The 18,436-nt window shown below is 43.8% G+C and overlaps 1 protein-coding gene and 1 non-coding gene across 2 annotated transcripts; one reads left to right on the top strand and one right to left on the bottom strand.

The window, feature by feature from the left end:
• The first annotated feature begins 10,408 nt into the window (after positions 1–10,408).
• On the top strand, positions 10,409–16,436 carry LOC133449846 (macrophage mannose receptor 1-like). The gene is made up of 3 exons (XM_061728796.1): positions 10,409–10,433; positions 11,893–11,900; positions 15,221–16,436. The coding sequence occupies exons 1-3, from the start codon at positions 10,409–10,411 to the stop codon at positions 15,953–15,955; spliced, it is 768 nt and encodes a 255-aa protein (XP_061584780.1). The 3' UTR covers positions 15,956–16,436.
• A 1,684-nt stretch (positions 16,437–18,120) lies between these two features.
• Positions 18,121–18,193, bottom strand: trnar-ccu (transfer RNA arginine (anticodon CCU)). Its single transcript has one exon. It is a non-coding gene; the product is annotated as a tRNA-Arg (tRNA).
• Positions 18,194–18,436: the final 243 nt, after the last annotated feature.

Below are 18,436 nucleotides of genomic sequence, written 5' to 3'. Positions count from 1 at the left end.
AATAAACCGAAGGAAAATGAAAAAGCTGTACCAAAAATAGATATTTTTAAAGGTTGTTGCAGGAGCTCAAAAAAACACCATCCATTAGTCGCTACACCGGAAGTCTTTGTCGCTAGATTTAGCGACTTTTCAGACCCCTATAGCGACTTTTTTTCAAAAAAGCGACTAGCGACAAATCTAGCGACTTTTTCCAGTGTTATTGGAGACTTATCTGGTGTTTTGGAGACAATGTTCAATTCGGCCTCTCGTCCGCCGCTCTGCGCCGAGCGCACATAAATGAATGGGTAAATGAATGGGTAAAGGGGCTTCCGGCTTAGCGATACATGGGGTGAGACGTGCTTAGCGGAGCTCCTGCAGAGTTAATTTTAATTCTTCATTTATTGGCACTTTTTGCATCACTCCCACGGCTTTGGTTTTAACTAACTTATTTTCAACGCGGTTACATCGACTACTTACCAACGGAAATGCCTCCAAAGTCCATTAAAGCGGGGAATAACCCTTTAACCCGCGGCCTGCGGCTCACGCTGTCTCCTCGCCCCGCGGTGATTCTCCTCCTCCGGAGAGCACCTGCGCCGCACCGGCTCCCGCCGCGGAGTTCAGCCAGCTCAAAACCGAACTGCTCTCCGCACTTCGCAATGATGTTGCGGCTATATTTAAGACAGAGCTACAAGCAGCATTGAGTGACAATTTAACTTCTATTAAGTCCGAGCTGCTTTCCCTTAAAGCGGATCTTTCTGGCAGTATTTCCTCCATGAAGGCGGACGTCGCAGGACTCACAGCCACGGTTACTGGGATGGAGCAGTCTCTCTCAAGCTGCTCAGACGACATCGTTGCTCTCCAGAAAAAAGTTGATCGTTTGTCGAAAGAATGTGTGAGGCTGGAGGACAGATGCGAGGATTTGGAGTCAAGGTCTCGTCGGCAGAACATACGGATTATTGGTGTCCCGGAGGAGGATCCTGACTCTTCATCTGCAGCCGGTGTTTCCAGGCTCTTATCGGAAGCCTTCGCCCTCGACGCGGAGCCAGTGGTTGACAGAGCTCACCGCGCTCTCATGCCAAAGCCCAAGCCCGGGGACCGGCCCCGCGCTATTGTGGCCAAGCTCCATTATTACACGGACTGCGCTGACATCCTCAGAAAGGCGAGAGAGCGGCAGCGGATAACGGTTCGGAATATGACCATCTCCGTCTTCCCGGACCACACCGCCAAGACAGCGCGGGCGCGCGCTGCCTTTAATGACGTGCGCCATCAGCTGCGAGAGATTGAAGGGATCCGGTTTGGATTGCTGTATCCCGCCCGGCTGCGTGTAACCCATAACGGCCAGCAACGGGACTTCACGGCGCCAGATGAAGCCTTGGCATTCATCAAGAAAATAAAAAAAGTGACTACCAGCTAGTTTTCTGGGACGATTTATCCAGCTTGCTGTCCATGCGGGACTCTGGCCCTGGGTGAGTGAGTCAATTCATAAAACGGGACTTTATGTCGTAATTTTAATTTTTAATTTTTATTTTTTCTAACTATCAATGGGAACAGCACCGTTTAAAATTGAAGGCCTAATCATTTCTCTGGTATGATGCCTTGATTAGAAATATGCACACACCCCTGTCTATTGTTTAATTTGTGTGTAGGTGTGTGCGTGTCTGTGTGGTTGTGCGAGTGCATATATGTATATATCATTGCTCTACAGGCCAAAGATCTCCTTAATTTAATTGATGTTTGTTGTTACCCTGACAAGACGGCGATTGTCAGAATGGCTCAGACTGTTGGTCTTATATGCCTCATATTTTATGTTTATTTTTTTTTAAAGGTTTTAACTCTGCAGGAGCTGACTTTGTTTTTGTTTTTGTATTTAGCTTTATAGTCGAAAGCATCTTTTTTTGAGAATGGCTTCCTTTGAAGCCTGCACGGCTGTTTCCATCGTTTGGGGATGAGATCATCTAATGTGCGTTGGGTGGGTGGGCGGGGGTTATGGGTTGTTGGCTTTCGGATTATGTCTCTGTAGGTATGTATATACTCCTGAGTTTTGTTTGTTTTGGTTTTCCCTTTTACCTCTTTTTCTTATATTTCCTCTTGTGGTGGGTGAGTCTGTCTTATTTTCTCTCAAAGAATGCCTATATGAACGATCGTAATCTGCACAAGCCTGATACTGGATCAAACATCGGATTCACTAGCTGGAATGTTAGAGGTGTGAATAATCCAATTAAGCGATCAAAGATTTTTTCACATTTGAAACGCTTGGACACTGACATAGCTTTCCTTCAGGAAACTCATTTGCGAAATAAAGATCATTTCAGACTCAAACGTGCTTGGGTGGGTGATATTTTTCATTCAAATTTTGATTCTAAGTCTAGAGGAGTAGCAATTTTGATCAACAGAAGAGTTAATTTCTCCGTCTCCAGGACAATATCCGATAAGAATGGTAGATATCTTATTGTTGCGGGCACTCTATACTGTAACCCTGTATTGTTGGTGAATATATATGCCCCTAATTTTGATGACCCCAATTTTACAGATAGGCTGTTTGGCAACCTCCCTTTCTTAAATACGCATATTACAATACTGGGCGGTGATCTGAATTGTGTTATTAATCCTTCTTTGGACCGTTCGAATCCTCGTACTTTGACTCAATCCTCTATGTCAAAATCTATTACCGATTTTACAGTCAAGAACGGGCTTGTTGATCCGTGGAGGTTCTCACATCCTGGAGATAAGGAATTCTCTTTTTTTTCACAAGTACATCAGTCATATTCACGTATTGACTATTTTTTTGTTGATGGCTCTCTTCTTTCCAAAGTTACTTCTGTCCTATACCACCCAATTGTTATTTCAGATCACGCCCCTCTAACTTTGAATATAACATTGTCTGAGCGCCCGCGTTTTTCTTCTCCCTGGAGGTTTAATCCGTTGCTTTTATCCGACGATGCATTTAATGTTTCTATATCTGCTTCAATAGATGATTTCATTGCATTAAACAAAACAGATTCTACCAGTTTTTCGCTAGTATGGGAATCACTCAAAGCATATTTGCGAGGACAGATTATCTCTTATTCAGCATTTGCCAGTAAAATCCGCAGGGCTAAATTACAGGAGCTCACATCTAAAATTCAGGACATAGACAGACTAAACTCAGTTAACCCAAGTCCGAATTTACTGAAACAACGGCTTGATTTGCAGTCAAAATTCGATCTTATAGCGACAGCCGATTCTGAATGGCTCCTATTACGCGCTCATGCCAACTATTATGAACACGGCGATAAACCAAGCAGGTTATTGGCTCATCAATTAAAAAGGCAAGCAACGTTGAGACTGATTCCCAGCATTAGAGATTCTACTGGCACACTTACCACCGATCCAGTCGCCATCAACACAATTTTAAGTCATACTACTTATAGGAGCCAAATAAGGTTGTCATTCACTGTGTGTGTGTGTGGGTGGCGCTGTGTGTTACCTGAGCCACAGGTACGTGTATAAAGGTGATGACGTAACATTGTTTGACAGATGTTTGGCCCGGAAGGGCAAATGGTTTTTGACCGCTGTGGCGCTAAAGTTACACTTCATGCTTTGTCTGATCAACATTAATCAAGACGCAATAAATATTGTTTTAATCGCATCAGAAGAAAGCGTCCTGGCTCGTCCATCACCGCCGGGGAAAGTGGGCAGCAGCAGCCAAGCGCGTCGACCAGATCCCGGTCAAACATTCTCAGTAGCCAAGCACTGGGCTTGGCTCCTACAATATAGTCAAAAACCTGCACCTGTTGGATTTCGTTCAGACACTTCTACACGTCTGGGACGTAAAGGAGGCGACTCGATAGGACGAGTGTAGCTGGTGGAAGCTGTTTGGACTTTTGCGGTTTCAAATCATCTGCATCCGTCTTGGGATGTTGAGACTCGGGAGCTGCTGAGCTGCGGTGCGCTCATCACCTGAGAACCGGAGCAACGCTCACCTGACAACCGGAGCAGCGCTCACAACCTGAGAACCGGAGCAGCGCTCACAATCTGACAACCGGAGCAGCGCTCACAATCTGACAACCGGAGCAGCGCTCACAACCTGATCACAATCTGACAACCGGAGCAGCGCTCACAACCTGATCACAATCTGACAACCGGAGCAGCGCTCACAACCTGATCACAATCTGACAACCGGAGCAGCGCTCACAACCTGATCACAATCTGACAACCGGAGCAGCGCTCACAATCTGACAACCGGACCACCCGGATCACCACCTGAGTCCCGGAGCATCGGATCAGGAGCACCAGATCATCGGATCACTGGTTTACCGCGGTGCGTAACGCATGGAGGGGCTGCGGTGTTGACGTGGAGCTGTGGCTGAGTGGGGCATCGGATCAGCTGATCACCGCACGGCGCCCAACTCACGGAGGTACGTGTAGCGCTACACTGTTTAATGGCCATTTAAATTGTGTGCACAAAAATTAGGTGTAAATCCAATGCATTGGTTGCCGAAGCTGGGGGGACATAAAACTTTGCGTTGACTATTCGTACACTGCGAACTGCTCATTGACTGTGTTTATTCAGCATGGATCCACGCGGTGCGGTGTCGGACTTAATTAGTTATGACGGGACTAATGTACAAACTGCCGGTAAACCGCATAGCTGGACTGGCGCTGTTGAAACACTGACCCAAAAACGAGTGGTTAAGCTTACTGCAAAGGCGCTTGCCAATGAATTGGACAGGCTGCAGTCTGACAGAAAAGCCAAGTTTAATAAAGCAACTAACATCAGGAAATCAATTCAATGTTTAATGTTAAAGCATGAAAAAACACAGGTAAAAGATGCTTTTAAAGAGTTGATTGAAGTGCGTGGTGAAGTTAAAAATGTGCAGGATACATTAATGGGTCTACTGCCATGTGTTGAAAGGGAAAAACATGAAACATGGTTTAAAGCAAAAATGTTGCCTATTGATGAATGTATTGCAGATGCAAAAATGTGGATTTCATGTGGTGAAAGAAATGAAAATGATAATGTGGTGGATGACATTAATCCTAATGACAGTGTTTCAAATATTGAAAAACGCTCAAGTCATAGGAGCCATCACAGTGGTAGGTCAAGTACCACATCCTCTGCAGCCATAAAGGCTTCAGCAGAAAGGGCCGCACTTGTTGCCCGTGCTGCAGCGTTAAAGCAAAGGCATGCTTTGGAGGAGCAGGAGGAGCAGCTGAGGAGGAAAAGAGAGCAGCTTGATTTGGAAGCTGAAATAGCTGCGTCCACTGCTAAGTTGGCAGTATTACAGGCTTCAGAATGCAGAAGTGCTTCTCGTGCATCCGGTAATGGCATGAATTCCTATTTGGAAAGGAAGACCGGAAAAAGGGGAACTGTCACTATGTTCAATCCTATGGCCGAGGAGTACAAGCCTGAAACGTTGCGGTCAACACAAGAGGATTTAACAAAATGGTCATTACCACCCAACAGAACCATTTCAAAGGACGTGCGACCCAAGGAAACTGAACAGTGGGTTAGAGCTGCTTCAAGGCATCAAGACAGCCACAATGAACAACAACATGAAAACACATTTGAAATATCACAGCATCTTCAACAACCATCAACAAATGCTCAACCTACTTACCATCAGCAAAGTTGTTTCAATCCGTCTGGAGACATACTTACCATCATGCATAAGCAGAATGAGATAACAACAGCTCTGGTGCAGCATCAGCATCTGAGATCACTGCCACCACGAGATATCCCCACATTTGAAGGGGACCCTCTCCAATACAGGACTTTCATAAAGGCCTTTGAGCAAGGAGTGGAGGAGAAGGCAAGTAAGGCAGATTGTCTGTATTATCTCGAACAATTCACCAGAGGTCAGCCACGTGAATTGGTGCGTAGCTGCCAGCATATGGCACCTGAGCGTGGCTACACAGTGGCAAAGGAACTTATTCAGAAGCACTTTGGAAATCCATACAAAATCGCAAGTGCATATATGGAAAAGGCTTTGGCTTGGCAAACAATAAAACCTGAGGACGTCAAAGCTCTCCAAGCCTACTCTTTGTTCTTGCGTGGATGCTGCAACGCCATGGAGGAGCTCCAATACATGCAGGAGCTGGATATGCCAGTGAATATGAGAGCCATTATGTCAAAATTGCCATTCAAATTAAGGGAGCAATGGAGAACCATAGCTCATGACATAATGGAGAACACCAACCAAAGAGCTCACTTCAAAGATCTGGTCATATTTATTGAGCGTCGTGTCAGAATTCTTTCTGATCCTCTGTTTGGGGAGATACAGGATCCAATATCTGGCCACACATCACAACCCAGGAACAGAATGAAGGGAAATGTTGTTGCCACCACAGTAACATCTATGGAAGTGCCTGAAGGAGTTGAAAGGTCACCGATATCAGACTCGGAGAACGCTGAGAGAGCTGGATGCCTTTGCTGTGCTCGTAGCCACTCTTTGGAAGAGTGCAGACAGCTTAAAGGAAAGAAGCACAAGGAAAAAATTCAATTTCTGAAAGAAAAGGGGGTTTGCTTTGCATGTTTAAGCGTTGGTCATATGAGTCGTGAGTGTGAGAGACGCTTAACATGCAAGGTATGTGGTCAAACTCACCCCACTGTGCTTCACATCAGAAAGCAACCAGCTCCGGATACGTTGGATGCATCTAGCCAGACATCACACCAAACATGTGGACATACAGGGGCCGGTAAGGACCGGTGTGTTTTGTCCATTCTCCCGGTGAAGGTTAAAAGTGCAAAGGGAAATCAGATCATAAGAACCTATGCCTTCTTGGACCCGGGTAGTTCAGCCACATTCTGCTCAGAACATTTAATGCGGAAGCTGAACGTCACAGGCAGAAGAACCAACTTTCTGTTGAGCACAATGGGGCAAAAAACTGTTGTTCCAGCCTACTCATTGACTGGTTTGGAGGTATCTGATCTGGACAGCAATGACTTTCATGATCTCCCAGAAGTTCTCACCCAGATGAAAATGCCAGTCACTATCGATAACATGGTAACATCGGAGGAACTGGCTAAATGGCCATATTTGTCCAAGGTGAACATCCCAAGCATAAAAGCGAATGTCGAACTGTTAATTGGAACCAATGCTCCCAAGATACTGGAACCATGGGAGGTCATTAACAGTTGCGGGAAAGGCCCGTATGCCATCAAGACAGTGCTGGGATGGGTCGTTAATGGTCCACTGAATGGTAACGGTGGTGCCTCGGAGGCAGAGCTTCCCATGGCCATGGTGAACAGGATCTCTGTGTGTAAACTCGAAGAAATGCTGGCTGAACAGTATAATCATGAGTTTAATGAGAAGACCACAAAGGAGAAAGAAATGTCCAGACAGGACCTCAAGTTTCTGGAAATCATGGAACATTCTGCAGTACTTCAGGAAGGAAGGTATTGTTTGAACTTGCCTTTTAAGAACAAGATAGTCTGTCTGCCTAACAACTTTGCAGTGGCTAAACAAAGAATCCAGAGCTTGAAGAAAAGGTTTTTGAACAACAAAAACTTACATCAGGAGTATGCTGGGTACATGGACACACTCATAAGAAAAACCTATGCGGAACAAGTGCCTCAACAGCAACTGCAGTGTAAAAAGGGGAAGGTGTGGTACATCCCTCATCATGGCGTCCACCATCCGAGGAAAGGATCCCTCCGTGTGGTGTTTGACTGTGGAGCCACCTTTCAAGGAACATCATTAAACAGCGAACTCTTGCAAGGCCCTAACCTCACCAGCTCATTGCTTGGTGTCCTTATTCGCTTCAGAAAGGAACCAGTGGCATTCATGGGAGACATCCAAGCTATGTTCCACCAGGTGAGGGTCTCTGAGGAACACAAAGATTTTCTCCGCTTCCTCTGGTGGCCAGATGGGGACGTTACTAAGGAACTCGTTGAGTATAGGATGTGTGTGCACCTTTTCGGTGCAGTGTCGTCCCCTAGCTGTGTGGGCTACGCACTAAGGAAAACTGCTAATGACAACCAGTCTGAGTTTTCGGATGAGGTGATTCAATCTATCAAGCAGAATTTCTACGTGGACGACTGTTTAAAGAGCTCAGCCACTGAGGAAGAAGCTAGTCTGTTGATCAACGATCTCAGTGCTTTGTGTCTCAAAGGGAGCTTCATTTTGGAAAAGTGGACCAGCAACAGTCGCGTTGTGTTGCAAGCCATCACAGAGGAGCAAAGGGCCAAAGACCTAAAGGAGTTGGATCTGGACCGAGATAAACTTCCAGTGGAAAGGGCTTTGGGTCTACAGTGGTGTGTAGAGACTGACTCTTTCAGGTTTAAGATGGAGATGAAACAACAACCCCTCACCAGGCGTGGTATGCTGTCAGTTACCAGTTCTGTGTATGACCCGTTGGGTTTGTTGTCACCAGTCACATTGCTAGCCAAAATTATGCAGCAAGAGCTCTGTAGGAAAGGTTGTGGATGGGATGATGGCTTGCCACAGGACATTTTATCCCAATGGAAAGGGTGGTTGAAAGACTTGGATCAACTAGCTGCATTTAAGGTGGATCGATGCATCAAGCCAGTGGATTTTGGAGAAGTCAAACAGGCCCAGTTACATCATTTTGCCGACGCCAGTGAAAGTGGATATGGAACGGTAACATACCTCCGGATTTTAAATCGTATAAACATCATTCATGTCTCCTTTCTGCTTGGTAAAGCCAGAGTGACACCACTGAAAGCTGTAACTATTCCCCGACTTGAGTTGACAGCAGCTGTCCTTGCCACCAGGGTGGACTCGTTGTTAAAGGCAGAGCTGAACTTCCAGTTGGAGGATTCCGTTTTTTGGACTGACAGCACTTCAGTATTGAAGTATGTTAACAATGAGGATAGACGCTTTCACACATTTGTGGCCAACAGAATCTCAACCATCAGAGAAACATCTGAACCCTCACAGTGGAGATTCGTCAGTTCCAAAGTTAATCCAGCCGATGATGCATCCAGGGGAATGAAGGTGTCCGACTTTCTAAAAAACAGTAGGTGGCTGGAAGGTCCCACATTTCTTTGGAACCAGGAGGAGGATTGGCCACAAACTGTGTTGGACATCTCAGTGGACACTAATGACGAGGAGGTCAGAAAGGAGGCAACGGTGAACAACATCAGCGTGTGTGACATGTCTAATCCTACTGGCCAGCTCATTACCTACTTTTCTGGCTGGAAAAGGCTGAAGAGAGCAGTTGCCTGGGTCCTCAGGTTAAAATCTATGTTGTTGTCAAAGAGTCGCTTGAGGAAGCGGTTGGAGGCTTCTGGCACTATTCATCCAGAGGAAAGAGGTCAGGACAGCTGGAGGCAGGCTGAAAGGCAGAGGGTCACATCAACATGCAGGAATGGCACTTTGATGCTGGATGAGCTAATGGGAGCTGAGGTGGCCATAATTCGCTATTGCCAGCAGCAGAGATTTAGGGAGGAGATCTCTGCTTTGTCTTCTGGGAAAGCGACAGTGAGTCGACGGAGTCCCATATATAGGCTGGATCCAGTGTTGGAGGACGGGCTCTTGAGAGTTGGAGGAAGATTGAACAGAGGAGCAATGCCTGAAGAAGCTAAGCATCCACTCATTCTCTCAAAGGATCAGCACATCTCTATGCTTATCCTCAGACACACACACCAGAATCTACAAACAAAGACCAACATTATTGAGAGACCAGTGACAAAGCTCTGTTTGGTGCATGGCGCATAGATTTGTTTGGCTGCACTGTATTTTGTCATAACTGGGTTATAACATTTTTTTTGGCTCCTTTTTGTTTTGTTTATTTATTTATTTTTTTTTTAAATTGTTATGTCGGTCTGCCATCAACAATTAGGGGCCGGTGTATAGGAGCCAAATAAGGTTGTCATTCACTGTGTGTGTGTGTGGGTGGCGCTGTGTGTTACCTGAGCCACAGGTACGTGTATAAAGGTGATGACGTAACATTGTTTGACAGATGTTTGGCCCGGAAGGGCAAATGGTTTTTGACCGCTGTGGCGCTAAAGTTACACTTCATGCTTTGTCTGATCAACATTAATCAAGACGCAATAAATATTGTTTTAATCGCATCAGAAGAAAGCGTCCTGGCTCGTCCATCACCGCCGGGGAAAGTGGGCAGCAGCAGCCAAGCGCGTCGACCAGATCCCGGTCAAACATTCTCAGTAGCCAAGCACTGGGCTTGGCTCCTACACTACTCCTCTCTATATGAATCAGAATCTCCACTTGACACAGCAGAAATGACCTCCTTTCTTGAAAGTATCACTGTTCCTACTATCAATTTGGATGTGGCTAATGGCCTCGATGCTCCTTTTAGCTTGCAAGAAATTGCTGCCGCCATTGAAGCTATGCAAAGCAACAAGGCCCCTGGTCCCGATGGGTTCGGCGCTGAGTTTTTCAAAAAATTCAAAGACAAATTAGCCCCCCTTCTACTCTCAATGTACAATGAGTCCCTTGATCATGGCTCATTGCCTCCTTCTTTAATGCAGGCGTCCATTGCCCTCCTTTTGAAGAAGGACAAAGACCCTGAATCACGCACTTCTTACAGGCCCTTGTCTTTACTGAATGTGGATGTCAAAATTTTAGCCAAAGCACTAGCAATTCGTCTTGATAAGATCCTTCCTAGCATCATATCTGAGGAGCAGAATGGTTTCATCAAGGGACGCCAGCTCTTTTATAATGTTCGTACACTTCTAAATGTGATTTTCTCTAAAGATTCTTCTCCACTTCCTGAAGTTGTTATCGCGATTGACGCTGAAAAAGCGTTTGATCGTGTCGAATTTAACTATCTTTTTGCAACACTTCATAAATTCGGATTTGGACACAGGTTTATATCTTGGATTAGACTTCTTTACACTTCCCCTCAGGCCAGCATTCACACCAATGACAACTACTCCACTTATTTTACATTATCACGTGGCATGAGGCAGGGCTGCCCTCTCTCCCCTTTGCTTTTCGCTCTATCCGTCAAACCACTTTCAATTGCTTTAAGAACTCTTCCTCTATTTCGCGGAATCTCTAGGTCCAATGTGGAACTCAAATTGTCACTTTATGCAGACGACCTCCTTTTATATGTATCTGACCCTTTAACCAGCATTGCACCAATATTATCTCTGTTGAAGAATTATGGATCCTTCTCCGGCTATAAGGTCAATCTTCACAAGTGTGAATGCTTCCCCATAAACACTTCTGCTTTACTACTCAAACAATCTGATATCCCCTTTAAACTCAGCCCGTCGGGCTTTAGTTACTTAGGGATTAATGTGACCCGCACTCTGCCCTCTCTTTTCACCGCTAATTTTTCCCCACTGGTAACTCGAGTGAAGGCGGACTTACAGAGGTGGAACTCCCTACCATTGGCGCTGATAGGAAGAATTAACACAGTGAAGATGACTGTATTGCCTAAATTTCTTTTTTTGTTCCAATGCACTCCTTTATTTCTACCAAAATCTTTTTTTAAATCACTTGACCAAATTGTTTCCAACTTTTTATGGGCCGGTAAGACACCCACTCAAGTTAAAACAGTCTATACAAAAAAATGTTAAACATGTTATTGTTGTTGCAAATTATGTTCATGGTTTACTGTGACTTGTTGTAGGCTCCTACAGGTAAGTGGAGTATTAAGTTATAAACGAAAACTAAACAAACCCCCCTAAAAAAAACAAATACTATGAAAAAAAAAACTTTAAAAAAAAACAAAAAAAAAAACCTAAGTAACTCTGCCAGAGTGCGTCTTTCGGGTCACTTTGCCGGTCCCAAGCCCGGATAAAGGAGGAGGGTTGGTTGTAGAGCTAGGAATTTCCCCCTACATAACAATTTTTTGATTAAATTTGCTGTTATAACATTTAACAATACAGGACAAAACTGATGTGTGTAATGTGGATCTAGACAAAGCATTAAAATCATTAAATGTTGTTTATGTTGAAATTATTTTTGTACATTTGTAGTTCTAAACATATTTAGGGTGTTTTTTACTCACTTTTGTCTCTCCCACGACATTATTCCTCTCTCCTACAGCGTCCATTACAGTTATATGCAAATTGCCAATTATGCAAATTAGGCGATGACGTCATTTAGTGACTTCTAGCGACTTTTGGGACAGCCAATAGCTACTTTCCTTACTGAGGAGTTGGCAACACTGCGCTAGCGTGAGCTCATTTGGCCAACCCACGCTTGCAGAATCTGGGAAACAAATGAGCAATGCCACGGCAGAAAAACTGACAAACTCAATCCCAAAGTGTGTTGCTGCTGATTGCAGGCCAATTTCAATCGTTGAAGACGAGAGACTCAAGGAGGAATGGTGTCATGACCAAACCATATTAAAACCACTCCCCCAGGCAAACGTGCACAGATGCACGACCAACTGAACAGGAAGATATTTTTTCTTTTGAATTTCATTTATGAAACACACTTCCCCAATAAAAATGTGGATTTCAAATCTTCTCTTCTTAGTGTTTTCAATTGATTAGTCATGCACTGCAATTTTGTAATGTCCTAGAATTCGAATTCTTTATTTGGGGACCTTTATCAGATATGAGATTAAAATGCAATTAATTAGATTAATTAATTATAAATCCTGTAATTAATTAGATACATTTTTTAATCGCCTGACAGCACTAAAAAAAAGAAATGTTTTCTTTTACTGCCATACATGGGGGGAAAAAAAGTACATACAGTGGGGCAAAAAAATATTTAGTCAGCCACCAATTGTTCAAGTTCTCCCACTTAAAAAGATGAGAGAGGCCTGTAATTTTCATCATAGGTTCACTTCGAATATGAGAGACAGAATGAGGGGAAAGAATCCAGGAAATCACATTGTAGGATTTTTACTGAATTAATTGCTAAATTCCTGGGTAAAATAAATATTTGGTCACCTACAAACAAGCAAGATTTCTGGCTTTCACAGACCTGTAACTTCTTTAAGAGGCTCCTCTGTCCTCCACTCGTTACCTGTATTAATGACACCTGTTTTAACTGGTTTTCAGTATAAAAGACACCTGTCCACAACCTCAAATAGTCACAGTCTAAACTCCACTATGGCCAAGACCAAAGAGCTGTCAAAGGACGTGAGAAACTAAATTGTAGACCTGCACCAGATTGGGAAGACTGAATCTGCAATAGGTAAGCAGCTTGGTGTGAAGAAATCAACTGTGGGAGCAATTATTAGAAAATGGAAGACATACAAGACCACTGATAATCTCCCTCCATCTGGGGCTCCATGCAAGATCTCACCCCGTGAGATTGAAGCCGAAATAGAATTTTTTGGTAGAAACACAACTTGTTGTGTTTGGAGGAGAAAGAAAGCTGAGTTGCATCCAAAGAACACCACACATACTGTGAAGCATGGGGGTGGAAACATCATGCTTTGGGGATGTTTTTCTGCAAAGAGACCAGGACGACTGATCCGTGTAAGGCAGGGGTGTCCAAAGTCGTTCCTCGAGGGCCGGTGTCCTGCGTGTTATAGATGTGTCCCTTTTTTTATCAAACCGTGATACAAGGAGCTTGGTCATTACCAGAACTATCCAGACTTCGATGACAAGGTGGTGACGATGATTAATTAGAATCAGGTCGGTTGATGCAGGGAAACAACTAAAACATGCAGGACACCGGCCCTCGAGGACCGACTTTGGACACCCCTGGTGTAAGGGAAAGAATGAATGGGGCCATGTATGGTGAGATTTTGAGTGAAAACCTCCTTCCATCAGCAAGGACATTGAAGATGAAACGTGGCTGGGTCTTTCAGCAGGACAATGATCTCAAACACACCGCCCGGGCAACGAAGGAGTGGCTTCATAAGAAACAATTCAAGGTCCTGGAGTGGCCTAGCCAGTCTCCAGATCTCAACCTCATAGAAAATCTTTGGAGGGAGTTGAGAGTCCGTGTTTCCCAGCGACAGCCCCAAAACATCACTGCTCTAGAGGAGATCTGCATGGAGGAACGGACCAAAATACCAGCAACAGTGTGTGAAAATCTTGTGAAGACTTACAGAAAACATTTGACCTCTGTCATTGCCAACAAAGGGTTTATAACAAAGTAATGAGATCAACTTTTCTTATTGACTAAATACTTATTTTCCACTATAATTTGCAAATACATTCTTTAAAAGTCCATTTTGTCTCTCATAGTTGAGATCTACCTGTGATGAAAATTACAGGCCTCTCTCACCTTTTTAAATGGGAGAACTTGCACAACTGGTGTCTGACTAAATACTTTTTTTGCCCCACTGCATAAGTGTGTTCTTGTATATGAGGTGCCAACCTTTTGAGGAGAGCGTTTCCATCTTCGACCGAAACCGGGAGCTTGATGACCACAACCTCCTACTCTCGTCCTGGACTTAGTGGGATCAACAAGCGGCTCTGAACTCTGAAAAAGAAGAGTTTTTATATCAAGTTATCAGGAACAACGACATCTTCTGAGGCTTCACGCCAAAGGTGTCCGACTATTTGATCAGCATCGTAGTTACTGTGAAAGCACCGCCGGTCCTGCAAAAACCAAATCCTCATTAGATAATAGTATCTACATTTAACTAATGACAGTAGATATAAAGTTACTACTACTGTGGTCGTGTGGCAAACATTTGACTGACAAATCGGCTCTTCGAGCCACTTACTGTAGGGAAATACTGACTGGTCTCCATTAGTCAAGAACCAGGCGCTGGCTTTGCTTCCATCTTTTTTTTTCATTTTAGTTGGGGTAACGAATAGTGGGAAAAATTGTAAGTACACAATCATGTTAACATGTTCCTGCGGGCCAGATAAGATGAGGTGGCGTGTCAGATCACGCGCCGGGAGTTTTTCATGTCTGCTTTACTTAATCAAGAAGTTGTCATGTGACTAGAACATTTTTTTTACATTTGATTGTACAGAGAACCAATCTAAAGAAGCCAAAGGGATGGGATGTCAAAAATGGTGTCATCATCTTGGCTGCAGATTACTGGAGTCGTTGCCACGGCAACCCATGCAAAACAACCTTGTCATGATCGGATGTACAAATCCTTCTTGATCTCTTATGGTAAATGAAATAGCAGCGATGAAAGTTCGTCTTCGGGGTCTGATTTGGGAACATTTGGACGTGTTGAAGCTTGTGGGCTCCGCATGAAAATATCTTTTTTAGAGGAAAAGAGTTCAGTGTGGAGTCTAGTGTGACTTTAGAGTGATTTGTTTCGGGGACAGATGATTTGACTTACTTAAGGGATCAGATAGTGGATATGTAAATATTTCCTCTGTCATCACGTCATCATCTGAGAGAAACACATAAAAATCACACCCTCGTTCCTGCTGCACGCAGACTGAACCAGGATGGAGAAGATCATCTTCAGACTCCTCATCATCACAAGTTCATGCAGTTTTTCTGCAAAACATGTCTTCATCAAAGACAAACTCCCCTGGCTGGAGGCTCGTGACTACTGTCGGGAGCATCATGTGGACCTGTCTTCCATCGGCACTCACCTGGAGGAGAAGGTGTTCATGGAGTCTGTGGATCTGAACAAGACTGGATGGCTCGGTCTCTACTGGGACTCTGAAACGAGTAAATGGAGATGGTCAGGAGGAGCGGACTACATGTACCAGGACATGCTAAATGGTTATCTTAAGAAGAATTACCATCTTGTTTGGAGTCCCAATGGACTCTTAGGTTTGATCGACTACAGTCTGCGTGGCTTCTTCTGCCTGAACCTGGCGGTGGTGCCGGAGGAGAAGACCTGGGAGGAGGCTCTGGACCACTGCCGGGGGGCCGGCAACGACCTCGCCAGCCTGCTGTCCGAGAGCGAGAGCGTCCTGGTCCAGACCCAGATCCAGCACAGCGGGGTCAGCGGGCCGGTCTGGACGGGCCTGCGGTTCCTGGGGGACCGCTGGATGTGGGTGAACGGGGATCCGCTGGAGTACGAGGCCTGGACCAGAACCGGGGACCAGGAGGACCAGGAGGACCAGGAGGACCGGTGTCCGTTATGGAGACGCTGCGGAGCTTTGACCCCCGAGGGAACGTGGGAGGACCGAGACTGTGGAGAGAAACTCAGGTTCATCTGTGGCTGAGTGAGACGACCCTCAGTTACCCCCACTTTCCCTCAGTTACCCCCATTTCCCCCTCAGTTACCCCCATTTCCCTCCAATTAGCCCAGGGGTCGGCAACCCAAAATGTTGAAAGAGCCATATTGGACCAAAAACACAAAAAACAAACATGCCTGGAGCCGCAAAAAATTAAAAGTCTTGTATAAGCCTTAGAATGAAGGCAAATGGCGAAAGTCGAAATGTCGAGAAAAAAGTCAAAATTTTGAGAAAAAAGTCGAAATACCGAAAAAAAAGTCGAAATGTTGAGAAAAAAGTCAATATATCGAGAAAAAAGTCGAAATGTCGAGGAAATAGTCAAAATATCGAGAAAAAAGTCAAAATACCGAGAAAAAAGTCGAAATGTTGAGAAAAAAGTCGAAATGTCGAGGAAATAGTCGAAATGTGGAGAAAAAAGTCGAAATGTGGAGATTAATGTTGAAGTACATTCGAGAAAAAAGTCGAAATGTTGAGAAAAAAGTTGAAATGTCGAGATTAAAAAGGAAAGGAAAAAGGAAGAAAAAAAGGAAAAAAAGAAGAAAAAAAGAGAAGAAAAGGAAAAAAAGAAAAGGAAAAAAGAAGATAAAAAGAGGAAAAAAAAAAAAAGGAAAAAAAAGAAAAAAAAAGGTCAAAACATTTTTGAAAAAGCTCCAGGAGCCACCAGGGCGGCGCTAAAGAGCCGCATGCGGCTCTAGAGCCGCGGGTTGCTGACCCCTGAATTAGCCCAACTGTCCCTCAGTTACCCCCACTGCCCCTGTGGAGACTGTGGAGAGAGACTCAGCTTCGTCTGCGTCTGAGTGAGAGAATAACATCAGCTGAAGAACTCTGTCTGCTTTGTAAAGATATCCAACTACAGCAGATAAAATGTTCTGATCGGGTCCATCTGACTCATTAAAATCCTTAAAAAAAAGGTTTTATTTCATTTTAACGCCTCAGAATGTCCACCATCAGTCTTCTCTACAGCTCCCCCCTAAGACGTTGCTAAACACGTAATTATGTTAGTGTTTCCTGTAACCTTTGTGTTTTATCTTAATAGCATTTTTGGACAACTGTAGGAGGATATAGTTCTTTATAAGAGTGAGAAGACCAGACGACTAATCAGCTGCAGACTAGTTAGAAAAAGAGATTCAGTCATATTTATACTGGACCACATTCGGGTCTGTAAAGATTCGAAATTATTTTAGTTAATTGTAAAACCACAAATATTCTCTACATTTCCAAACATCACAATCAATAATCTGAGTTTTTCTGTATTTGAATTGTGTTTTAACGGTTTATTTGCTGCCTGGTAGATTGTGAGAACATTAAGTGATTAATAAATGACACTTTAAATCACCAATCACGAGTCTGTAATCTGATTTATTGTTATTATTATTTTCTACGCTAATAATGGCTGATATATTTTTTTTTTGTTTATAAATCCCATTTTCTTACAGCCAACTTCTGTGTTCATAACATCTAACTTTGAATGCTTAGACCTTTTCTCGGGTCGACCTGAACCATTGGTTTACACTTGCAGCCCACTTCCAAAGCGTGCTGGATTTTGTTTTTGAAATGCAAATGCTGACGGTATCATTCTTATTTCAATGACAAATTAATATATAGTAATTAAACCTTTAGTCTTTAGAAAAACATTTGTGTCACTGGAGGCTGTTCACAGACAACTGTATAGTCTTTTTTCCTCTTTTTACTGTCTAATATAGATAGCGTTCTTGGTAAAAAAACAAAAAAAACATATTTATGAACTCTGCGCACAAATTGCAACTCTCTGGCTTATCAAAAATACTGTCTTTGAATCAATACTAGACAAATAGTGATTAGAGTTAAGCAACATTTAGTCAAATTTAAACAATTTGAAAGTCAAATAGCAGCAAGCTTTCTAGGATCTGGTTTCACTCACCACAGGAATCATTACCAGCAAGAGATTTCTTTAAATATTAGTTGTTTTTTTTATGAATGAAGGCTGGATCGAGATGGTTCAGGGACGAGGACATACTTTACGTAAGTGTAATATAATATAATGTACGGTGCTGGTGACTTAGAGAGGTTGGAGCTTAGATACTCGGGTTAGTTAAACTTTAACTGTTAAAGGATAAGGAAGTAAGAGGTCGTGTTGAATGTCAATGAAATATGGTAAATGAAAAACTGACGGTCACCCCAGATGGGACTCGAACCCACAATCCCTGGCTTAGGAGGCCAGTGCCTTATCCATTAGGCCACTGGGGCGTTGACGCATACTGGAGGCAGAACAAAAGCTTTTAACGGCACTAAGCCAGAACCAAATAGTATATATCATTCTGCCAATGTCCGTGTACATAATTCTGAACTATTTTAGGTTTCCAAATTTGACTTTCACAGAGACAATCGTGATTCAGAATCACGATTATTGTGGCGCAGCCGTGTCGTTGTTCTGCGTTGCTAAGCAACTTGGGATAAACCACCGGAAGATCAATTTCCTGAAACGTGAGA

Source organism: Cololabis saira, chromosome 1 (genome assembly GCF_033807715.1).
Source record: "Cololabis saira isolate AMF1-May2022 chromosome 1, fColSai1.1, whole genome shotgun sequence".
NCBI classification, from domain to species: Eukaryota; Metazoa; Chordata; class Actinopteri; order Beloniformes; family Belonidae; genus Cololabis; species Cololabis saira.
Note: the sequence above shows the minus strand (reverse complement) of the source record. Positions and strands in the feature narration are given on the sequence as shown.

Excerpts from the sequence above, each read along its gene's own strand:
- LOC133449846 (XM_061728796.1), top strand. The coding sequence starts at position 10,409 with ATGCAGGCGTCCATTGCCCTCCTTT.